At 48.3% G+C, this 24,624-nt stretch overlaps 1 protein-coding gene across 1 annotated transcript in view; it reads right to left on the reverse strand.

Annotated features, from left to right (window-relative positions):
• The window catches only part of LOC119179201 (fatty acid synthase), a 124,919-nt gene that overhangs the window by 11,634 nt on the left and 88,661 nt on the right, over positions 1 to 24,624 (reverse strand). Inside the window, exons 18-23 of the mRNA XM_075869229.1 lie at positions 16,221 to 16,340; positions 14,705 to 15,060; positions 5,363 to 5,716; positions 4,160 to 4,403; positions 3,005 to 3,241; positions 1,557 to 1,787 (exon numbers count right to left, since the gene is read on the reverse strand). Of these exons, the coding sequence (XP_075725344.1) occupies positions 1,557 to 1,787; positions 3,005 to 3,241; positions 4,160 to 4,403; positions 5,363 to 5,716; positions 14,705 to 15,060; positions 16,221 to 16,340 (1,542 nt within the window). The remainder of the gene's footprint in view (positions 1 to 1,556; positions 1,788 to 3,004; positions 3,242 to 4,159; positions 4,404 to 5,362; positions 5,717 to 14,704; positions 15,061 to 16,220; positions 16,341 to 24,624) is intronic.

Consider the following 24,624-nt stretch of genomic DNA (forward strand, 5'->3'; position numbering starts at 1 on the left):
AGCGCTAACTTGCAACTAATGTTTTATTTGCGATCACACACGCTGTTTTATACAACAGTAGACCGATAAAACCTGGATAATGTCACGTCAAGAATACAGCACAGCCCATGCACGTGTCATCACCGATAGCGACAATCTACACTAGCCCGTCAAAGTGAAGATTCCAGATACTTCTTTTCTTTAGATGATAATGTTATGGAAGCCACACTCACACATTTTTCTTTCATTTTGTCTATTTCAAAAGCTTCAATAATTTCACGTGTGGTTCTGTCACGGGCCTTAAAGAGTATACGGGTTTTTTGGAACATAGGGACGCAACCGCACCTCTGACAGTGAAGGGCCAAATGACCACATACAGCTCTTTCTACATTGTACTTGTGCTCCTTTAGTCTTTCATTCACACACCTTCCAGATTGGCCTATGTATTCGCAACCGCAAGACAAAGGAGTGCTATAGACAACACCACAACAACAATTCACAAATTTCTCCCGCTGCTTAATCCTACAATCCTGTTTCCCGCTACTTTCTGCATTGACCTTTTTGCACATTCCTTGCAACTTTTAGGGAGCAGAAAACACTACATCCGCACCCGCCTTCCTTGATATCCTTCGCAAGTTATGCGGAATGGCATGCATGTAAGGTACTACAGCAACCTTGCCTGCCTTGGTGGCGGTTGCCTGGTCTTTGCCGTTTGCCCTTCCTTTCCTGCTTATACATTCGGCGACAGCGGTCAACAAGTGCAAGGGGTAGCCAGAGTTCAATAAACGTTTTGCTTGAGCCCACAAGCTCTCATCGAGCTTGTGGTGGCACGACTTCATCAGTGAATTCTGAAAACAGGATTTTATCACCGCACGCTTTACCAATTTCGAATGAGCGGACGTGAACGGAAGAACCGGTTTATTCCCTCGCGGTTCATAGCTCCAGCATACTCTTGCTGGCGAAAAATACAGCCCGAGGTCAAGGAATCTTATGAAATTGTCATTTGGTACTTCATGCGTCAGCACCAAGGGAGATAACACTGTCAAGAACATGGTTAGAGTTTCAGTGACAACTGCGTCAATGATTGTTATGATCATTATTGGCAACGATCAGATAGTCATCTACATATCTAAAAACAGCAATAACGTCAGTGTGCTTCATACGTTCTTCAAGGACCTTGTTACGGTTTGCTAAAAACAGGTCGCTCAGGTACGGGGCTATGCAGGAACCTATACATATCCCGTTCTTTTGTTTTACAGTGTTTCCTTTCCACGTCGCGTAGGTCGAGTTAAGATAAAAGTAAAGGAGCTCTAAAAACTGATCACTCGACAGACCGGCAGTATTTTGAAAATCAACTGCTCCTACTCTGTCTATACCTTCCGATACACACGCCATAAACTCTGCCTGAGGGAGGGTGTAATAAAGGTCCTTAACGTCCACGCTTTTATACGGGCAGAAATTGGCAGGTGGCCAAACTCTATACGCTACAGTGACGAGATCATTATGTTCAAGCACGTTAAAAAAAGGCTTAGCATACATATTCTGCGCAGACAACAAGAGAACGCTTCCCCACTCACCATCACTCTCCTTCGGCACGGCGGACACGTTTTCATGAGATTCCGCCTGGCTCCTAGCGGCCCCGCCGATTTCTCGCAACCTGTTGATGGTGAGCTGCCGAATCTCTTGCATCGAAAGGGAGAGGTCGTAGTCGCGCTCGATGGTCTGCTTCACCTCGACACCCATGAGAGAGTCCATGCCCAACTCACCCAGGCTCATGCTCGGGTTCAGGCTGGAGGGGTCTTTCACTCCTGCACGCGTGGAATGACAAAGCAAAAGGGCGTCCACGTAGGAAGAGCTTCACCTATTGCATATGCCAGTAAAAGCCCTAGAGTTTGACGTTTTTGACACAACAGCCTCATACTGATCATGAGGTGAAAAGTTTGACATCCAGCGTCCAGTGTCCATGGCCACGGCGCACATAGTACTCGCCATAAAGAGTCTTCTCGAAGGCGCCGGTGCCGGTAAAGAGTACGCAGGTAGCCGTTAGCAGGCGCCGAAATGGATGAGGGGTTAGTGGAAAGCTAATCAAATGTGTACGTTGTAGTCGGGCAGAACGGTTCGTGTCATCGACCACCAACATCGACCATGGTTCTGTGCCGTAGACCAAGAGAGAGAAACGAGAAGAAAGGAAGGCAGGGAGGTTAACCAGATGCTAGTACCCGGTGTGCTACCCTACACTGGGGTTGGGGAATAGGGGGTTGAAAGAGAAACGGAGAGTTAAAAAATAAATAAGAGAAAAACACCGACACACACGCACACACAAAATCAGTCCACTCAGAGGCGTTCCGACAGGCCAGTAGTTCGCAAGAAGCCCAGTAGCGCTTGCTCGGCTTTCTTCTGTGACGATGAGTCATGACGATGGCGCAGTATACTTTCTTCTGACAGCGGCTGGTCATCTAACCTGTTTAGTTTATTGGAAAGCTGTTGTCTTTCCAGGTTGTATTTCGGGCGGTCAGCCGTAGACCAAAGGCAACGATGTGTGTATACGTGTCCGTCTTTAATGCATCTGCGCTATAGGGCTTTGTCTTCAGTTGTTTAAAGGCAGTGTGAGAGACATAATAGAAATTCTGTCTTAAGCACAAGATTGTCGTATACCTATATATTGTTCTAGATGTTGTAGTTCTTAGGTGTACATCTTGGCTTAGCGAACATCACTGATGCGTTGTTAGCATCATTTGGCACCTTTCATAGATGGACGTAATAAAACTGAATCTTGGGAGTCTGGGAACAAGTGTTTCTGTTACATTCACTTCGAACTGCGCGAGTAGTGGGCTTAAGTCGCGTCGCATCCTACCTAGTCACATTTTTAAAGAGTTCTCAATGTCTCTACATTTCTTGGTTACCCACGACATACATGCAAAGTCCGTGACTGTTCCTTTTCAGCTTTATGCGCCTGTGAGCTATTGGTTGCTATGCCCCTTTGGTTACTAAGGACAGAGTTTGCGGAGGTTGTCGCTGCACTCACCAAGTATGTGCGCGATGGACTGGACGAGGTTTTGCGTGGCCTTGCCGTCGGCGTTCGTGGAGACGTCGGCCTTGACCAAGCTCGACACGACCGGATGACCCTGGCTGAGGAATCTGTCCATGACGGCCATGCACGAGCTTATCCTCTGGGGCAGGGTGCCGCCGACAACGACGTCGGCGCCCATGGTGTCGTGGAGGACACCAACGTCGCCGATGGCACCCCACTGGATGGCCAGGCCTAAAAAAACACAATCAGACAGCGGGATAGGTATTGCAGCTGTGCATTCGAAGTGAAAGTTTCTTCTCTGCGTAATACAGGTGACTACTTTTCTAAATGTGTCGCGCATGGCACCAATATAGTTTCACACTTATTTGGTTTATGTTATAAACGTAAACATTTACACTGCAAGAGTGTCAGACCACTACTTTCTTTTGCTTGGTCATTAGATCTGATAATTTGTTAGATTCAGGTTCATTACATGGAAATTTGACTGCACTTTACGGTTATCTGTATTTATGTTTATCAAATCGAACTGCTCATTTCTACAGCGAAATATTCTAAATTATAAAGTTCGCTAATTCAGTGGAAGTTAGTACCACGTTTATACCCAGAGGTTGTGGGTTCGACTCCAGCCGCGGCGGTCGCATTTAGATGGAGGCCTATTTACAGAGCCCCGCGTCCTGTGCGACATCAGTGCCCATTAAAAAAAGCAGATGGTGAAAATTTTCAGAGACCTCTACCATGGCGTCTTTCATTATCATACCTTGTTTTGAGACGTAAAACCACCAATAATACTAATAAACTAATCGCCACGTTTATAACATGACTACTTTGTGACTTCTATGAGCCACGGCATTTTGTCCCCTTACTGTCAAATTCTTCTTGCTTCTCGTCGCAAGCCACCAACGATGAGCCACAGTACATCGAAGATGTTGCAAAGCATAGTTGTGACGGTCCTGTTGTCCTGTTCGTATCACAGAAAGAGTACATTACAGCTAATAAGTGTAGTACGACCATTTGTCATGACCGAAACTTTTATCCTACATTACGCTTCTCTTGCACCATCATGCTACCATAAAGCAACATGTTGACGTCGCAGTCGTGCCATAAAAGAATGCAACACTGCCAAATGTACGAGCTAATACGTCAGCTCACCAGGTAGTCCATCAGCGACTCGTCGCTCGCAGATACGCTCCATGACAGAGTTGGCATAGCCGTAGTTGGTCTGGCCAGCGTTGCCCCTGCCGCAGGACACGGACGAGAAGGCGACAAAGTGGTCCAGCTCCGGACACATCTTCCGCGACAGCTCGTCGAGCCGCAGCGTGCCGTCTACCTTGGGCTGGCACACGGTCTTGAAGGCCTCGGCCGTCTGGTTCTCGAGCAGCGCGTCCCGCAGAACCTGCGCAGCACGAACAGATCATTCACCGGGATCCACACCGCGCACTGTTACAAGTAACTGGTCAGAGCCGCAAACTGGTAATATAGCAAACTCTCATTGAATGGCACCTGATGAAACTAAAAAAATATGTTCCGTCTAGCAGGAGTTTTCTTTGCTGACATGTGAACAGCTGTGCAGATTTCACGCATGAAACCAGTCGTGTTAGACGCAATTGGTTCATTCTGTGTAACTGCAGTCTGTGTAACGAATGATGTTTACTGTGAGTTTACTGATTACGCGAGTGTGCGTTTACACGAACTTGCCATTTTCGAACCGTGCGCCCCAAGTGAATCAAAGAGAAGTTAAATTTATATGGCAACAAAAGAAGTAAATGTGGGTGCAGTTGCCTGCAGCGATTTCACGTGTATTACATTTCGCTGGCTCTCTGCAAAGTGTAAACAAGAGCTACGACTGTCAGTAACCAGTTCAGAAAATGAGACCATTCATTTCCATTTAATTTCCACCATGATACCGTAAATATTCATAGAAAACTTACAGGGTCTCTTATGCATTCACTTAAGATGAGTGGAGGACGAAAGTCGTGTTTTTTTTCCCTCTAAGGTAATGTACTCATGCTGCCCCAACACCCTTCGAGAGCTTTTTGCACCTAGCATGGTTTGCAATGCCTCCAAGACTGGAAGCCCCTTACCTGGTTTTGCATTGCCTCCATGATCAGACAATTTTCGGTCAAGCTTTTATACGATTTGATCACGTCATCATGCTACATCACGTCCCGTGACGCCGTAGTGACGTCGTAGTGACGTAAGACATTTTATCAATCTGTAACGTCATCGTAGACGTCATCTCGTGATGATTTTTGGAATCACTACTCCCCAACGCCACTGGACGGTGACGGTCAAACAGCGGTTCTAGAGTCCTTTCAGGATTTCGCCTTAAAAATACGCCCTGCGACCACTAACCACGGCCAGGTTGAAGATACCGCCGATGGGTCCCAGCCTAGTGGCCTCCTCGATGATCTGTCTTGCTCCCTCCTCGGTCGAGGCGTCGGCTTTGCTGACCACCACTTTGCAGCCCGCTTGCTGCCACCGGTGGAGGCACAACTTCTGGTATCCCGTCCGGACGCCCGAACGTGCGCTCAGCACCAGCTTGCGAGATCCGCGGTGCACCATCCAGTCGGCGAGCTCCAGGCCGAAACCACCCAGGCCTCCGACGATCACGTACGACTTGTGTTCGTAGAAGGCGGTGCGCGCCACGGCCTCCACGGAGATGGGTGTGACGGGCGTGGCCCTGCGTGGTGTCTCTTCGGGTCGGATCTGTTCGCGTCAGAAAGGTGCAATCACATTCTTAGCAAGGAATCGTGTTCACATGCTTTCAGTTAATGCAAAGATTTCTCTCCCTTTCAGTTGAACTGCAGTAACAGTTCTACAAGTGATGTTTTTTCTGGCGCCTTCTCATGCGTAAAGTTTTCCTGTGACCCTTTTTCCCCTCCATCATTTCCCTGTAATGTTGTATGTAAGAGAATAGACGCTGGGTATCGATTTTTTTTCTTTATAAATAGCCTTTTCTCTCTCTTCTCGTTGTGCCCCGCCGCGGTGGTCTAGTGGCTAAGGTACTCGGCTGCTGACCCGCAGGGCGCGGGTTCGAATCCCGGCTGCGGCGGCTGCATTTCCGATGGAGGCGGAAATGTTGTAGGCCCGTGTGCTCAGATTTGGGTGCACGTTAAAGAACCCCAGGTGGTCTAAATTTCCGGAGCCCTCCACTACGGCGTCTCTCATAATCATATAGTGGTTTTGGGACGTTAAACCCCACATATCAATCTCTTCTCGTTGTGAATACTGGCACCGTCTTGATCTCATAATGTTAAGAAATAGAAAGAGAGATAAAGAGAGAGTGTGTGTGAGAAAGAGAGAAATGGATGAAGGAAAAGTAGGACAATCACTCTGGTACTAGTAATCAGTCTTATACCCTGGACAGCGATGGTAAACTAGGGGTCCTAAGGATTACAGAAATAGAGGATAAATAAAAAGAAAAGTTGGTTGATCCCTATGTAGTAAGAATTGGTACAAGACGTAAGTAAAAAGTATCTTAAGAGAAGTGTTTGTATGGTTACTGTACACTGATATAAGTAAGATTGCACAATGTCTATTGGTGTCTGGCAGCTTCAGTACCATTTAACACTGATGCACCCGTGTTGATGTTTGGTGGCACATCTACATGCCGACGACTAACGTCCATGATCAATTAATAAAATAACGCTTTTGGTAGCTGTAGTAGTTAACGATGAAAACATAACCATGGGAAGTGGTGTGATGACCAGAACAGCGTCTCTGATTGGATGCAGAGCTTGGGCTAACGCCATCGTCCCGTCGCATGTTAAAGGCTTAATGAGCATCGCGGCTGGACCAGGGAGACGAAACGCGCGTCGTATCCCTCCTGTTGCCCGGCCGCGATTCTTCTCAGGGTGAGCATAAATAGGGAACGTGGTGTTACAGCCAGACGAGGCAGGCGCACGTCGCAGAGTCATCTTTAATAAGGATGGATGTTTTAATTATAGCCGACGGTTGGGCTAAGATTGAAAACTCGCGATTTGTGGAAGGCGCTGACAAAATAAATTTCTATCGAAAACGTGCCGAATCGGACAGATGCGTAGCAACGACACACTGTACAAGCTATTTGTGGAGTCCATGGTCATGATGCATTACTTCAATTTACTGCTCCCAGAAGACGACATCATCACGTTGACCAAGAGCTCTCCGAGAGGAAAGTGTGATATAAAAAAAGGCACGATTGTGAAGCCTCCAGATTATATGGCGATGACGCAGTGGATATCGCGCTCAGCATCTGCTGAATTAAGTGCACTGAAACGTGCACAGAAAAAAAAGTAATAGTAGTAACAGCAGTAGTAGTAGTAGTATGTGGTGGTTCTTGGGCCCTCAGACGCAGAAACCCAAGACAAGGACAAGAGAAACATCTATTGACTTCACACACAAAACAATCACAACACTGTGGCTATCTGTACAACACACTGGCTCCGTACTTCAGTCGTACAGTCCTTATGTCTACGCGCCCGCGAGTAACCCACGCGTCCTCACTACTCGGAAGTCTAATTCCGTCGGGTGCCACTCACGCTCCCGCTGAAGACGACGGCGTCGACGACGCAACCTCGCCACGGGAAGGTTGCCAAGTGCACGGGAGCTCACGAGCAGACCATCAGCTGCTCGTGCTGGACCAGGCAGCCCCACGCTGCGGCCGACGCAACACCGAGGTCGCACCTTCAATTGGCGGTTGTGCCGGACCGGCTCCGACGTGGCACCGTGGCCACGATCTCGGTGACTGGTTGTGCCGGACCCGAGTCTGGACAGGATCAGCCGCTTGCCCTGGCCCGCACGCTCGTCCGCCACAGGAACAGCATGTCAGGCCCGGCCCGGAACCGCCACTCGCCTCAGGAACATGCCACGCTCGTCCCGGTTGGGTTGGTGACACCCGCTCGTTGGTTCGGTCCCCTGAGGCCCAACGCCTAGCGCTCTTGCTAGCTGGCCGCGTTCTTCCTCTGCCCGTCGCTGTTCCGAAGCTCACGCGCTCACCTTCGTCTGACCCCGTGCACACTTTCGTCTTCGTCGGTTATTTTCCGCTGTCGGTTTCACTTCCAGTTTCGATTTTGGTTGTGAGAAGCACTCTTACCACACTCCCCTCAACTTCCAGTACGTTGTACACACGTAACACGCAGTTCCCGAATATAACAAAGGTTCCGCACACTTTAAATGTCACAGTTTAGATGTAAAAAAAACCAATTGCACTATGATGACAACATGATAAAAAAATTGTGTACAACGGCAATAAGTCACTGCTCGGTAAAAGCCGCACGACTCATATAGTCGGCACCAACGTTGTCCACACCACGGATGTGTTCCACGTGAAAGTCATATTCCATAAGAAGGAGACTCCACCGCAGGACTCGATTATTTAGGTGCCTAGCTGACTGAATATAAGTCAATGGCTGGTGGTCACATTGCAACGTGAACGGCTTGCCATAGAGAAAAATGTGGTATTTGCGAACAGCCCAGACTACGGCAAGGCCTTCTCTTTCAATTGTGGAGTAGGCTGCTTCGCGGGGTAGTAATTTACGGCTCGCGTAGGAAACTGGGTGCAGACGGCCTTGGTGTTCCTGGAGCAATACTGCTCCTAAGCTCCGCGAAGACGCATCCGTGCGCACAACAAATGGCTTATGCAAGTCGGGTGACTTCAGCACAGGCTGCGTGGACAATAGATTCTGCACCTGTCGAAACGCTCTCTCATGTTCTTCACCCCATAATAACTTATTGGGGTGGCCTTTCTTTGTAAGTTCTGTGAGCGGAAATGTCAACTCAGCGTAATTGGGCAAAAAGTCGCGGTAATAACCTGATAGGCCGAGAAAGGCTTTCAATTCCTTCTTGGTGCTTGGCGGCACAGCTGCTTGTATCTTATCAGTAATGCTCTTACTCGTCTGCAGCATACCTTGCCCAACAGTGTGGCCCAAAAAAGTGGTAGTCGGACAGCCGACCGCACATTTCGCTGGTTTTATAGTTAGACGAGCCGCTCTGACGCGCTCAAACAATCTCTTTAGGGTTACCAAGTGTTCTTCCCAAGTTTCAGTAGCGACGAGCACATCGTCAAAGTAATATAGCACATTGGGAATCCCCTCGGTGACGACTCGCATTAACCGATTAAATACTGCCGGCGCAGTCTTGATGCCGAAGGACATAAAGTTGAAGTGGTACAAGCCAGATTCACATGAGAAAGCCGTGAGCTCTTTCGACTGACTGGCCATAGGTACCTGCCAGTATCCTTTAGTAAAATCAAAGCGCGAGAAGTAGTTGCATCCCGTAAGCTTAGCGAACATCGTATCTGTGCGAGGGATCGGCTCACAATCCGGAAGTATGACCTTGTTCAGTTGTCGGAAGTCAATACACAAACGCATGGTGCCATCTTTCTTCTTGACGACCACTATGGGCGAGTGATAGGCTGACGTTGACCTTTCAATGACACCTAACTGCAGCATGTCCTTCACATCCTCCTCGACGGCACCTTTGACAGTAAAAGGTAGCGGGTACTGTCGTACCTGTATGGGAGCCTCTGATGTAAGCTTCAACTCACAGTGAACAATGTCAGTCTTCCCAGGTACATCTGAGAAAACGTCTCTGAATTCTTTAAGAACCGCTGTGGCTTGCTGTCGTGCATCAGCGTTGAGCTCCGATGCTATGGTAACATTCGTCCAGTCCTGTGTCTGTTCTAATGTGATATGGGGCACTTCGTCGGACTGAACCTCGTCTGTGTCACTTGGCAACGCCGTGGTAACGCCTGCAACCGTTCGTTGGCTTAGTGGTTTGCGCTCCTCATACTTCTTTAACATGTTGATGTGAAAGAGCGTAACCTTGTGGCCCAGGTTTACTAGGTAATTCAGTTCGCTGCGTTTCTCAATAACAGGGAAGGGGCCCTTCCAGGAAAGCACCAGCTTGTTAGCATCGGCTGGTAACAACACCAGCACCTGGTCACCAGGGACAAGTTCGCGCTGTCTCGCTTTCTTATCGTAGTACCCTTTCTGCAGCTTCTTCGCCTTCATCAATTCTTCGTGTGCGAGCGCACAGGTTCGTTCTAAACGTTGCCGCAGCTCCATCATATGCGTGTATGTCGTCTTGGTCTCGTCATCGAGGCGAGGGTTCGTCCAGAGCTCCTTGAGAACAGCCATTGGCCCTCGCACGTATCTACCATATAATAATTCAAAAGGAGAGAATCCAGTGCTACATTGGGGAAGCTCTCGGTAGGCGAACAGTAACGGACCAATGTAACGGTCCCAGATTTCCGGACGCTCTTGACACATTCGCCCTATCATGCGTTTTAATGTCCCATTAAAACGTTCAATCAAACCATTGGCCATCGGATGGTATGGCGTAGTAGGCAGTTGTTTGAATGAAAGCAGTCGGCTGAATTCCTTCATAACTGCTGACATGAAAGACGTGCCGCGATCACTGATGATCTCTTTAGGTATGCCAACGCGAGAGAACATTTCCAGGAGACCTTCCGCAACCTGTCTCGATTCAATGGAGGGAAGTGCTACCGCGTCGGGGTATCGCGTCGCAAAATCTATCATTGTCAGTACGTAGCGATTGCCCTTTTCAGATGTTGGTGACAATGGGCCGATAATATCAATGCCAACTCTCGTAAACGGTGTCTCGATGATAGGCGTGGTGCCCAAAGGAGCGCGTCCCACCAGGTGGCGTGGCACCATCCGTTGACAGATGTCGCAAGATTTCACGAAGCGTTTTGTGTCGGATTGGGCACCCGGCCAGTAGAACTCTCCAGTGACCCTGCTTACTGTCTTCGTGATACCTTGATGGCCGGCTAAGATGCCTTAGTGGGCTAGTTTCAGCACCACCTCACGCAACTGTCGTGGTACAACAAGTTGCTCCAAATTGGTTCCATCTGGCAAGTTGTGCTTGCGGAATAAGGTTCCGTCCCGAATGAAAAACACCGTTTCTCGATCGTTCGACATGATTTTCTTGCCAACCGCCTCGAAACACTTTCGCAAAGTTTCGTCATCCACTTGATATTTCTTTAGCGCCTCACTTCCCACTTGTAAAGCAGGCAGAGTCATCACAGGTAAAGAAGTGTGCTTCTTCGCTTCTCCTGCTTTTCCCACGAGGACTTCTTCAGGTAGGGGCCACTTTTCCATGGCTTCATGCGGTGGCTCATACGCTTCCTCCGCATTCGATCTTGGTTGGGTTGCGTGCAAATTGCCAGATACATCCTGCTCACCATTGACAGCATTCCCTTTGCTAGAGTCTGTGCATGGTGCACGCCTTGTTTCCACATGGCCATGGTCATGCTGTGGTGCTGACTCATTCATAGGTAACGTATCCGGCAATGCCGCGCCCTTGATGTTGCCCAAAATTACGTCGTATAATGGGTCGGTCATACATTTAACGAGTACTTCCCCAGTAAACAATGTACATTGCAAAAGGACTTTTGCCTCTGGGAGGTATCGCACAGTACGGTCCAGTAAGTACACTGGGCTCGTCGTTCCCGTGAACTTCTCCTTCGGAACCAAGGATTGCCGCACGACGACCGTGTTGCAGCCGGTGTCTCGAAGCACATGCACTGGTCTGTCCTCTAGGAACCCCTCCACAACAGGCATGTCAGCGACTCCAACGTTCGCGGATCGTCGACTTGATGTGGCATTGACGATGGGTATTGTTCCGCCGTCTTGGAGAACAATGTAGCCACTCTTATGGTGTTCAGGTGTCAAGTCTTCGCGTTTTTCCGATAGCATACATGATGCCTGGTCTTTGCCAAATTTTCTATCGGGGCATCTGTCACTGCTGTGTCCACTTTGTTTGCATACTCTGCATCGGCTGAAAGTATTCCCTTTCGTGCGGGACCAGCAGTCGGCTGCGCGATGGCCTGCCTTGTCACAAAGGAAACAGCGACTGGCAGGCTTCTCCGTCTTCTTCGCGGACTCCGGCTTGGACACCGAAGGTCCCGGATCCTTCGGAATCCGTTCTCTTCCTAAGTTTGTGAGCGCCTGTGCTTCCATGAAGTTATCGGCAGTCTCGCAAAGCGAACTCAGGGTTTTGCAACTTCTCTCCTTGAGAAAGATCCTGAGTGCCGGAGAACAACCCTTCATGAATTGCTCACTTATCATCAGATCTCGCAGGCTAGCAAAGCTTGTCTCCGTTTTCCCCACTTCAAGCCAACGGTCAAAGTAGCCGGAAAGTCTTGCAGCATACTGCAGACCAGTCTCGTTTTCTTCGGGCTTCGCTTTACGAAATTTTTCGCGGTAGCCTTCGGCAGTATAGCGGAACCTCTGAAGAAGCGCCGCTTTCAGCTGATCATAATTCAGCACAGCTGTTGAATCTCACCGGCCTATGACTGTTAGCGCTTCTCCTGCCATGCATAGGCTAAGCGAAAGAGCCCACTTTTCACGCGGCCACCCTTGACACGTGGCGACCCGTTCAAATCGCTGCAGGTACGCGTCGAGGTCGTCCCGAGCCTCATTGAAGGGCGGAATCAGTTTATGGGGACTGCAGACCTCTGTTATTCCTCTGGCGCTCATGCTGGATCCTCCTTGTTCGTCAGCCACCATTGGCTGTACCCTGCTTGCGCTCTCCTGAAGTCGAAGCTTCAGTTCGAGGATCTTCAGCTCTTGTTCCTGCACCTTCTGCTGCTGCTCTAACAGCTTCTGCTGCCTCTCAGCGTTTTCTTTCGCGATCTCGCGCTCCCTAGCACGCTCATCTCGAGCTTCAACGCACTCTCGCTCAACCCACTCTCTGAGCTCCTCGTTCTCCAACCCTAGCTGTCGGCCAAGTGCAATAAATTTCTCCCTGTCCATGACAAAGGCTGCGTCTGAGTAATGGCTTTAGATTTTAATAAGCCATCCTGGCAGGCTCGCCAATTGTGGTGGTTCTTGGGCCCTCAGATGCAGAAACCCAAGACAAGGACAAGAGAAACATCTATTGACTTCACACACAAAACAATCACAACACTGTGGCTATCTGTACAACACACTGGCTCCGTAATTCAGTCGTACAGTCCTCATGTCTACGCGCCCGCGAGTAACCCACGCGTCCTCACTACTCACGCTCCCGCTGAAGACGCCACTCACGCTCCCGCTGAAGACGATGGCGTCGACGACGCAACCTCGCCACGGGAAGGTTGCCAAGTGCACGGGAGCTCACGAGCAGACCATCAGCTGCTCGTGCTGGACCAGGCAACCCCACGCTGCGGCCGACGCAACACCGAGGTCGCACCTTCAATTGGCGGTTGTGCCGGACCGGCTCCGACGTGGCACCGTGGCCACGATCTCGGTGACTGGTTGTGCCGGACCCGAGTCTGGACAGGATCAGCCGCTTGCCCTGGCCCGCACGCTCGTCCGCCACAGGAACAGCATGTCAGGCCGGAACCGCCACTCGCCTCAGGAACATGCCACGCTCGTCCCGGTTGGGTTGGTGACACCCGCTCGTTGGTTCGGTCCCCTGAGGCCCAACGCCTAGCGCTCTTGCTAGCTGGCCGCGTTCTTCCTCTGCCCGTCGCTGTTCCGAAGCTCACGCGCTCACCTTCGTCTGACCCCGTGCACACTTTCGTCTTCGTCGGTTATTTTCCGCTGTCGGTTTCACTTCCAGTTTCGATCTTGGTTGTGAGAAGCACTCTTACCACATAGTAGCAGCAGCAGCAGCAGTAGTAGTAGTAGTAGTAGTAGTAGTATATAGCTACTGCTAGTTAGTTTGCTCACTAGAATTGCTCACTAGATGGTGTTTGTGATTTTTGTTGACGATTTTGTATAGTTCACGAACGGACGGATGGATGAACCTTCGCTCCACTCCTCATCATTCACTCCGTGCATATGATATCAATTTTTTTTCAGAAAGAGTTCAGTCGTCCAATGTATCGAGCGCATTGCAAAGCGACTCTGTCTCTGAAGTGTATTCGGCCAGCAACGAACGAACCAATGCGAGCACAATAACTACACACATTAAAACTCATGTATACGGTGAGCAGTCGCGCAGAATATGTTCAATCGTTTCATCACTGACGCAGTGGTCACAGGCTGCGGGGTCGTTCATTCCAATGCCGAACGCGTTCGCATAGGTAAGCGGGATGCCCAATTATAACCTACACAGAAAGGTAGCGCCATTTCAACTAAGTCCTGAAGGAATGGAATGGCTGACAGTTGAATCTCAGGAGTATTCTTTTGCGTGCGTGTATGTTCAACTCGTTGCATTACAAAGTTTAAATATGAGAGGTAGGTATTCTGCCCTTACTTTCGATGTTATTTCATTAGCAACTGTTATCGTACTCTCTTTCATCGATTTCTGTATTTTGTTATCGAAAGGCGTTCATACGTAATCACACCGGACAGACACATTTAGTGCAGCGACACTAGAGCCGGTCTCTAGCTCGTAAAATTCGCACGTAAAATAAAGTAATGAAGTTGGCTAAAGTACCTAGGTGGGCCAGTTAGGGGATGATTTCAGAGCAGCTCAACTGCACGTCGACAGAGAGGACCCCCAACCGCACACCCTTACATGGACGCACACACACACACACACACACACGCACACACATTGAGAGGGAGAGAGAGAACCACGCAAGGTGCCCTGTTTGTGCATTTTCTGAACGCATTAGGTCGGCCTGTTAAAACTTCTTTTAAAACACTTCCATCACTAAAATACGACTAAATCGCAGCTGTGACATGCTCTATGAGAGGAAGATAAATAGAAGGAGTTATAGTTTGGAGCCGAAAATACTGAAAACCGGGTCAAACGCACCTGCAGCACCACTTTGCCCATGTGCTTTCCGGAAGCCATGAACCGGAACGCCTCCTCGGCCTTGTCTCTGGTGAACTTCACGGCGTCCAGGGGTCGCACCGCGCCCGAGGCGATGCCCTCGCGGACCAGCTCGACCACACGGCGCTTGTCGTCCGCCACAAAAGGATCGTCGCCGAACAGCGCGTCCAGCAGGATGCCGTGAAACGCTATGTTCTTGAGGAACACGGACATGCCGAGGGTGGAGTTTCTGGACAGGTCGAACTTGCCGATCTCCAGAAATCGGCCATGGGTTGCCAGGCAGCGGACGCTGGCCTGTAGCTTCTCCTCGGCCAGAGAGTTGAGAACGAGGTCAACGCCTGGCGTTCGAATAGAGGAAGTGGTAAGACGTAACACTTGATACTTCCGTTTTTACTACGTCTAGAAACCCAGCCTTCGGAAGTTACGACCCTATGTAGTGTACTCGCTTCGTTCGGTCGTTTGTACATCAAAACAAGAAATCTGGTCTTCGCTGTCACACACAAGGCTTGATTAATTACAAGCTATGGTATCCTACAACACCTTAACTAAATAAAGGTTTTTGATGTCGCTGAGTATGGTATTAAGGCGTTTCATAGCTAAATATGTTCAACGTAACAAAGGCATCGATTCAGTTAATTTGATTCCATTTTCTTGCACGGGATTTACACCACGAACCTCACGCTCTGCTAAAACCCCAAATCTCAACGTCTGAGTGATTTGTTGCATCGACAATAGCCTACGTTACAATCTTGATCTAAGTACAAATCTTATATTGGTGATGCCAACACGGGCAGCATCATAAACATCAATGAAAATGATGCTGTTGAGACGCAAACATCTTAGCAGGAACTCGCTCTCTGGATTTCGTGCCAACTGGTTGTGGCCCCGCGATCTCCGACGACAGCGCAGCTCTGGCCGACTGGCTCGCCCTACGCCTTCTCCTGACGCCGACAACAGCTCTCGCCGAGTGGTGCCCCGCCCTCGGACTCCTGCGACCATGTCCATCTTTCCAATCTCCTCTTTCCTTCCGTCGTTTTCTGTCGTTCGCTATCCCTGCGCCTCACTTTCTCCTTATTCTATCTATTTACCTTTTCATCCTATCCTTTTAATCCCTCCTTACCGCCATCCGCCATCCCTCGTGAGCTACTGTTGAGGTGTCGCACTCTGATGCAGACAGTTACGGGGCTCACTTCTCTCTTTTTTTCTCTTTAAGAATCACATAAAACAACCTAGCAGAAATTGTGGCCGAAAGCGATCGATTAGTAGGCGCTGTAAATCGCTGAGTGGTTGCACTGATGCGTATAGAGCAGGTATACATGAACACGACTTCAGTAAGGCCGACAGTTTGGCGAGTTGTTTGGGACGCATTATAAAGAAAGCGTCACTAGTGTTCATGTGGACAAAGTATTTTCGTTATGGTCTGTCACACCGTTTTCTTAATAATTAGTTCACGCATTTCCCTACAATAGCCCCTTCCGCAACGACTCAAAATACTCACCTCTGCCCTTCGTCTCGTAAAGTATGTGGTCCTCGAACGAGAGATCACGTGAGTTTGCGAAGTTGCGGTCCTGAAGCTGTGGGAAACGGCGTCTGAGGAATTCCCGTTTCTCCTTGGAACCTGAGGAATAGGATGAAGAAGGAACGTGCAAATTTGCCATGTCACCTATGTTAAGTCACGTGAAAATGGCGTACTGCGACGCAGGTTCATTTATTTATTGATTATATTTCAACATACTGCAGCCTCAAAGGGCTATTGCAGTAGTGGATTCAGAATAGAAAAGTTGCAATACAGCACATTATGCACTAAAAATAAATATCAGTGGTAAGTAACGTACAATTACTCAAGTAGAAAAGACCTAACGTGGCCAGAGGACACATCCCACTATTGAGTAGCGTGACCAAAAATTATTTATACACATTACTTCGGCGATTAAAAGGCTGCACGCTCAGGTCATGATGATGCCTGGTGTATATTTGTTTACAAGTGTGATGTATTTCTCAGTAAAAGACATTGTAAGCAGTGAGTGAGAGTGTAAACAAGCTTCAGACCTAACGTGAGAAGAAGGAGAGAGACTAAAACGCTGAAAACTGTGAAGTATAGATGGGTAGCTCAGGAGCGAGCCAGATCTTCTGATCTTCTCTTTCTAAAGAGCGATTGAGATGTGGCTATAAGAGGGAAAAGAATGGAAAAGTGAGCCCCGTAACTGTCTGCATCAGGGTGCGACACCTCAACAGTAGCTCACAGGGGATGGGGGTGAGGAGGGATTAAAATGATATAAGTAAAGGTATATATATAGAGAGAGAGATGCGCTGGGACAGCGAGCGAGGACATATCGAGGAGATAAGAGAGATAGGAAAGATGGAAACACGGTCACAGGAGTCCGAGGACGGGGCACCACTTGCTAGAGCTCTTGTCGGCGTCAGGAGATGGCGTAGGGCAAGTCCAGTAGGTCAGAGCTACGCTGTCGTCGGAGATCGGCGTCAGGAGGTGACGTAGGGCCAGCCCAGTCGGCCAGAGCTACGCTGACGTCGTAGATCGCGAGGGCACAACCGGTCGGCACGGAATACAGCGAGCGAGATCAGTTTGATACGCGGCTCAGCGAAGCGAGCGGCGGTTCTTCGGGGGACGGCTCACTGCGGAGCTAACTGAACCACCGCCGCCACCCGCTCTCCGCCTGATCCGTCTGGACGGCTCATTGGAGCCGACGGCTCACCGGTTCAACTAGAGCCAATGAGCGAACTGAGTGACTGTTCTCTCTCGCTCACTCAAAGCGGCGGTTTTCTGGGCTCTCACTCTCTCAGTGATCCATCCGATCCACATCGCACTGATCCAAAAACCGCTCCGTTGGGACTCGCTCGCTGGATTCCGTGCCGACCGGTTGTGCCCTCGTGATTTCCGACTACAGCACAGCTCTGGCCGACTGGGTTGGTCCTACGCCACCTTCTGCCGTCGGTCCCCTACGACGACGACAGCGCAGCTCTGGCCGACTGGATTAGCCCTACGCCATCTCCTGTCGCCGACGAGAGCTCTCACCAGTGGTGCCCCGTCCTCGGACTCATGTGACCATGTTTCATCTTTCCTATCTTCTCTTTACTTCCGTCATTGCTCGCTGTCCCTGCGTATTTCTCTCTTTAGTCCTACTCTTTTAATTCCTCCTTACCCCCATCCCTTGTGAGCTACTACTGTTGAGGTGTCGCACAAGATACAGACAGTTACGGGGCTCACTTTTCTCTTCTTTTACCTTTTTATAACCACAACCAAACCGCTCCGTTTGATTTGCGTTCCGCGAATCTTCGTTCGTGTTCTGCGAGGCGCTGGCTGTAGTCTGAGCTGGAGTAACTGTATATGCTACCTTTACGGACCACATACAATGACTCCAGTCTCAGCGTGGCTTTCACGTCATCTGTAGGCAATGAAAGAAAACAACTGCAGACATGTTTTGTTGGTGTTGCGAACTTTCGGCCACCTAGCTGGCTTCGAAATCCGTTAAGACGTTCCGCTCTGGCATTCGCCAAGCGTGCGCTATAAAGCGATCTCCGCTCGTGCGTTTCATGGTGCTCGCTTGCTGTGTACTTGTGCGCCGTGATGTTTCACGACTCGCGCTGTTCGTGAAATCGTGTTTTGTTGCTCAAATATTTCTGGAACATAGCCGGGAGATGGCGCTGACCTCCAAAAGAACGGCAGGTGAGCGTGCCCTTTGAGTCGTAGTTTTCATTCTCTCAAATTCAATTTACGTTCATACCGACTGACATGTTTTTCCGTTTTTTTTTTCAGTAGGGATATAGTCAATATTTTCAAAAGTGACTGATTTTAAAAGCGCGCTATGCTGTGTGTACATCGTTGTACGAACAACCAGTGGGCAAAGCACATGCGACGTAACTATATTTATAAATTTAGAATTGTCATAGAGCCGCGTGGTTGAATGTGTGCTTTCAATTTGTGTCGGGCTAATCACTCGTCATCGCTTATAAAGGTGTTCCTAAGGCTCTAAGTTTGGTTTATGAAATGACGTACTGCCATGTGACGAAGAAAGAACTTCGCTTATGCACGAGTCGCCGGCGCTCTTTATCTCATTGAATGTTGTCACTTTTCTTCAGGATGGAAACGTTCTTAAGCTATTCCGGAAGGCCACAGTTGATCGGCACGCACTCACAACAGCTGAAGAACTGTGATTCTACAGGACATTAGACATGCACCTTTCGATATTATGTGTTCCTTTTGTCCGTGCTTTTCATATCACTAGTTATATCAGAATCTGCGTTTTTGAAAATGTAGTCGAATATTGCGTTTATGTTGAGTTTGTTTTTTGACATATTTAAATCTTGCATTATCATCCTATTTTTAGGTATTTCAACTGCTTTTATTGTTTTTAGTATGCTGTGAAGGTTCCCGTTTGTTCTCATAATAATGACATACAACCACAATTTTGTTTGTCATATCTTGTGCCTAATCATGAGATCTGCAATTTTGTCAGTTTGAAAACTTTGTCTTTTATATGAGCCCAAGTGCTGTGTTCTGTTTTTTATAACGTTGTCTTGTAAGTTCGTAACCTTGCTGCGAACTTTCGTCTTCAGTGAAATTTTACATGCGTATGTGCCATAGAAGAGTGGAAGGTTGGACTAGTTGGTGATGCATAGTTGAAGAAATGAAGCCCAATGAACAGGACAGCAAAAGAGTAGGCACACTTTGCTTCTTCCTTTGTGCCTCTTCTTTTGTTGCCCACTTCGTTGAGATTCATTTCCTAAAATATCTGTATGTAAATCTCCTGTCTGTTTGTTAATCGCTTGAGCTTGTGTCGCACCACGTGCGATGAAAGTGTATTTTCGGAAACAAGGACAATAAAACGAGGCCAAAGACATTTTGTGTGGAGTGAAATTCATTCTGTTGTTTTCTGGCACATGCTGCGTGGCTGCAAGGGTTACAGAATGCATGAGCGCAAAAGGCGTGGATTGAAATGCGCGAAGGACGGCTGAGCACGAGCGAATGGATGCATTGAAAAAATCGCCACATATCCACGGAGTGAATAATGATGAGTGGAGCGAAGCGTCTGTCTGTGCTTTTGTCCGTCCGTCCGTGCTTCCCTCCGTCCATCCGTGCCCCTGTCCATCCGTCCGGATGGACGGACAAGCCCATGGACTGACGGATGGATGGAAGCAAGAACGAATTGATGGACGCAAGCACGGACCGACTCCCAGACGGAGCACGGACGAACGGACGCATGAATGAACGAAAGCACGGACGAACGCACAGACGACCACAAAAAAGCACGGACGGACAGCAGACGGGCGGTCAAAAGCACGGACGCACGGACGGAAGCGCGCACTAACGGACGGAAACATGCACGGAGGGACAGACAGACGGAAGCACGGACGGACTGATGGATGGTTGGACACACAGATTAACGGATGGACGCGTCACCCCACTCAGCTTCATTGACTCCTGAATATTCGGTGAAGACTGCTAACGCCATCTAGTTTTACTATTCCTGAGGACATATACACACAATGCCATCTATTGAACAAGTCATAAACTAAAAGTGGCTACATACCACATACCGAGGAGGAAACGACCCATGGTCTAAGGAGCTTCGGTCCTAAAAATTCACATTTAGCATATCCACGGACTGAATGATGATTAGTGGGGCGAAGCGTCTGTCCATCAACTATAAGAAATCCGTCTGTTCGTCCATTTGTCTCTGTTTTATGAGAGATGCACGGATTAACTGACCTCTGGTGAACCAGTGAGCTGTTGAACTGAGCCACTTCACTTAAATGAGCTGAGCCATTCAGTGAGAGGCCGCTTTGCCCATCTCTACTGTGAAGACGGGAACTGTGGATAATAAAACCTGTCGAAGCGATGATAAGGCCTTTCGCTGTGTTTAGAAAAAAAAAGTTCAACGATTTAGAGTACAATGCACTCTAATAGGTGTGTTTAGAAAAAGCAGTTAACTATCTTCGTGAGGCCTCGTTGACCGAAATTGATGGACATGTTTGGAGAGTGAAGCCGCCATCTGTTTAGAAAAAGTGGTTAACAATTTAAAGTACTCGGTACTCTGCCATGGGACAGCTAAAAGTCGTCCCGCAGGCCTCACACTTGATGATACCGTATCGACTAAAATGTGTTCTGTGCATTGTGCTACGTGATTGAAAAAATTAATAACAATATAGAATACTTGGCACTCTACCATGGGAGAGCATAAAGCCATCCCGTCGGCTACACACTTCATGAGGCAGTGTCGACAAATATTACGCCGTGAAAGGGTTCACGAACAGCGACATCCCAACTGCGTTTAGAAAAAAAATGTTTAACGATTTTGAGTACTTAGTACTCAACTACGGGAGAGCAGTAAGCCGTCCATACGTCCCAACTTTCGTTGTCATTAGTGGTACGCCATAGTGCCGCCATAGTGCCGGTGGGGGAACAAACCTTTTGGTGAGTAGCCCACACATACTCTACACTTTTTCGCTTGGTGTTTGGCAAAATATTTCAAACAATTATATTTGTGTGCTTTACGCAACCTCATATAAGTTAATACTTAACATGAAGCGTTCTTCTTTTATATGAAATCGGGAAAAAACTTTGTTGCTCTGTAAACCCTTAAAAGAGATAATACGTGATTTTGTGTTGAATAGTGATAATTCGAGGGACCGCAAATTTCTTGGGTGCTGCCGCTTCTACAATTATGAAACCGACAAAAAGGCGGTCTGGAGAGATTCAGTTTCCTTGAACGAATGAGAAGCTAGCATTAAAGATTGGCTGCGGATCTCTGTGCTTCACTGCGAAAAACGTTGAAAGATGATAAACCTCTGGTTAGAAGCGCTGCGTGAGATATGCCACCATCTGACAGTAATAAGAAGAAAGGAAAGCTTCTTTTTAGAACGCAGAGTCGCTGGTAGGGGGCTGCACAGCGTCATTTTAGTTGAATACTCCAAGTGAACTAGTGAACACTGCAAGTACCACTATCTCGCATCTTTTCATCATATAATCATCACATACAAGTACCGCCATCCAGCGGACGTTCCAAGGGCTAAAACAAGAGGTCGCTACTACATACAGCAGACACACAAGGAGGATTAAAAAAATTCGGCAGATCCCGCGTACCTGGGAATCGACGTTATGCGAAGCATGCAGAGGGAAGGTGATCATGTTGCAATTTTTTCATTGAGCGGCACGTCATGAAATAGCGCTAAATATATGTACAAATGTTGCATGCACAGACATATGCTGAAAAGTTGCAGATGTTTATATAGCCAGTTGTTTGCACTTGCACAACGATAGCAACTGGAACATGCGTATTAGCAACACCAAAAGCTGATGTGAAGTGCTGATGCTCGCGAGGATGCTGGCCCTAAACACTGCTACATAAATCAACTTCAGTGCATGAATACTAACCACAATTAAAGTTCACCCGACGTGACGGCTGTATCAAAGAAGTACATAAGTAATGTTTATAAAATTGGGTAAGCCGCACTGCAAACACTATTGCTGCTTCACGAAGATCGGCGTCTGTTTGAAAAGTAGTTGCGAGTCCAGGCGTTGCTCTGTGGTAAAATGCTTCATTGCCACGCAGAATTCTTGGGTTCGATTCCATCTGGGACCCTGACATTTACTCTTTGCATTCGTCGGGTCGACGCTAGCAATCTAGGGTATTTCTGAACGCTCGTGCGTCAAAATTTCCCATGTGTGTTCTCGTCGTTCCTGTGTAGATACTGTTATTCATCTGTGGCACATACACGCATAGCAGCGGCACATACCCGCTCTTGGGTATGTGCCACTGTCTGGCGGGAAGTGTTTGACGACGTGCGTGACGTGATTGTTTCGTTATTTATGTCTTGACCAGCGCATCATACTCGTCAAATCATCTTACCCCCCATGCTAGTTTTTGTTCACGCCATGTTGAGGGGGTGACCACTATAGCATTTAAACGTAAGCGGATAGATAGATAGATAGATAGATAGATAGATAGATAGATAGATAGATAGATAGATAGATAGATAGATAGATAGATACTCTCAAAGTTGCCGAAGTTCGCAAAGAATGCTTCGCATTAAGAAAAATGGCAGCATATCCACCCCGTGGATATGCAGTGGATATCCACCCCGTGGATATGCAGATATAGAGTGGGGCGAAGTATCCGTCCGTAGATTAGTTCTTGCTTCCGTCCGTCCATGTGTCCGTCTGTGTGACCATCCGTGCGTCCATCCGCCTGTCCGTGCGTGCGTCTGTTCGTGCATCCACACATCCATCCGTGCATCTGTCCCTGCGTTCCTCCATGCACCCACCCCTGCGTCTATCCATCCGTTCGTGCAGCCATCCGTGCGTCCGTCCATGCATATGTCTGTGTGTTCGTTCGTCCATCTAGTCAACACTCCAAGTACCACCATCTCGCAACTTTTCATCATATATTCCGCATATAGAAGCACCACTATCTAGCGGACATTCCAAGGACTAAACGAGAGGTGGCACACACACACTTTCTTACGGCTTGCGCTTTTTGTCTACTTCCCACCTTTAACCACCTCGAGTTCATGGTATATACTAGCTCACTGTATTCATGGCACTGCGGCCCAACGCTCGCTAAACCTTTCTAAAACCAAGGTGGTTACGCCCACCGAGTATAACCTAGCAAACCTTTCTTTTCAGATGGTGCTCAATGTACATGCCAATGGCTGCTAATTGTGAATGAGAGACAGGAGAATTCGGCTTTTAGTTAACGCGCACGCTGCGAATTTTTTAATGTTCAACAACGCACAGGAGAAATCTCCCACCGGTGCCGCCTTGCAGGTCAAAGAGTAAGAATGGTTACACACTACGACTACGACGAGGGACGAACGGGTGCCGCTTTAAGGAGCTTCGCCCCTGAAAATTGTTGGAGTGGAATCTCCCACAATGCCTTGCCAGCAGAAGAGAAGCCAGCTTTTGCCACTGCCAAGATGACAGAAGATGCTTTTTTCTGGTAATGTCCACCTAAATAATAAGTGGCTTTGATATGGTAATGTAAATGCTACGTTAGTTCATATTAAAAGATAGTTGTTACCGACGAAATAACACACAGAAAGGAGACTGAACCTCCAAAGAATTTTGCCTCGGGCTTACTTAGGAAAACTAGTGACACTAAGACGCACTTGAAGCACTATGTGACCCGAAAATATTTCTACATTAAACTCGTTTGGCATGTGATCGAAAGGCTCCGTTCTTAACTGCTGAACGGTATTACTCCTCCAAAGAGGTTTAAAAATTGCTGGAGTGGAAATTCTTGCCCACGAGTGAAGCCGTGCCAGCCGTAACGTTGCGGCTGCGGCAGCCATCCTACTAGAGCATGATGAGCTGTTGGCGTTCGGCGATTCAGAAGGGGCATTGCCCTCGCCCGCCCAACGAGTTTAACGGGACAACCTTTTTGGGTGAGATAGGGCTCGAGGTACGTCCATGTGTTACTCGTTTTCATAAGTAAGCCTCGAAATCAAGGCAAATTTCATTGGATATTAAGTCACCGATACTAGTCTCTGCGGATTATTTCTTCGGAAACAACTGTCTTTCAATTTAAAATAACGAAGCCCTTAGACTAACAAATGAAAGCGACCTGATGTCTAAGTGGGCACCACCAGAAAATAGCATGTTTATGCAAATTTTGGAGGCTGAAAACGGGCTTCACTACTGCAGGCAGAGGCATTGCGGGAGCTTCAACTCCAGCAATATTTTTCAAACGCCTTGAGTTTATCATGACCCTAGTAAGATGGCCGCCGCAGCCGCCATCTTGCTATAGGCGCGGCTTCATTCGTGGACAATCATTTCCACTGCAGCAATTTTTTTAAGTCCTCCTTGGAGATGCACGACCCAGGCCTTAAAGAGGTTCGTCCCTAAAATACTACGAAGTGAACAAAACAAACAGCGGACTCGGCTC

This window comes from Rhipicephalus microplus, chromosome 7 (assembly GCF_043290135.1).
Source record: "Rhipicephalus microplus isolate Deutch F79 chromosome 7, USDA_Rmic, whole genome shotgun sequence".
Classification (NCBI taxonomy): Eukaryota; Metazoa; Arthropoda; class Arachnida; order Ixodida; family Ixodidae; genus Rhipicephalus; species Rhipicephalus microplus.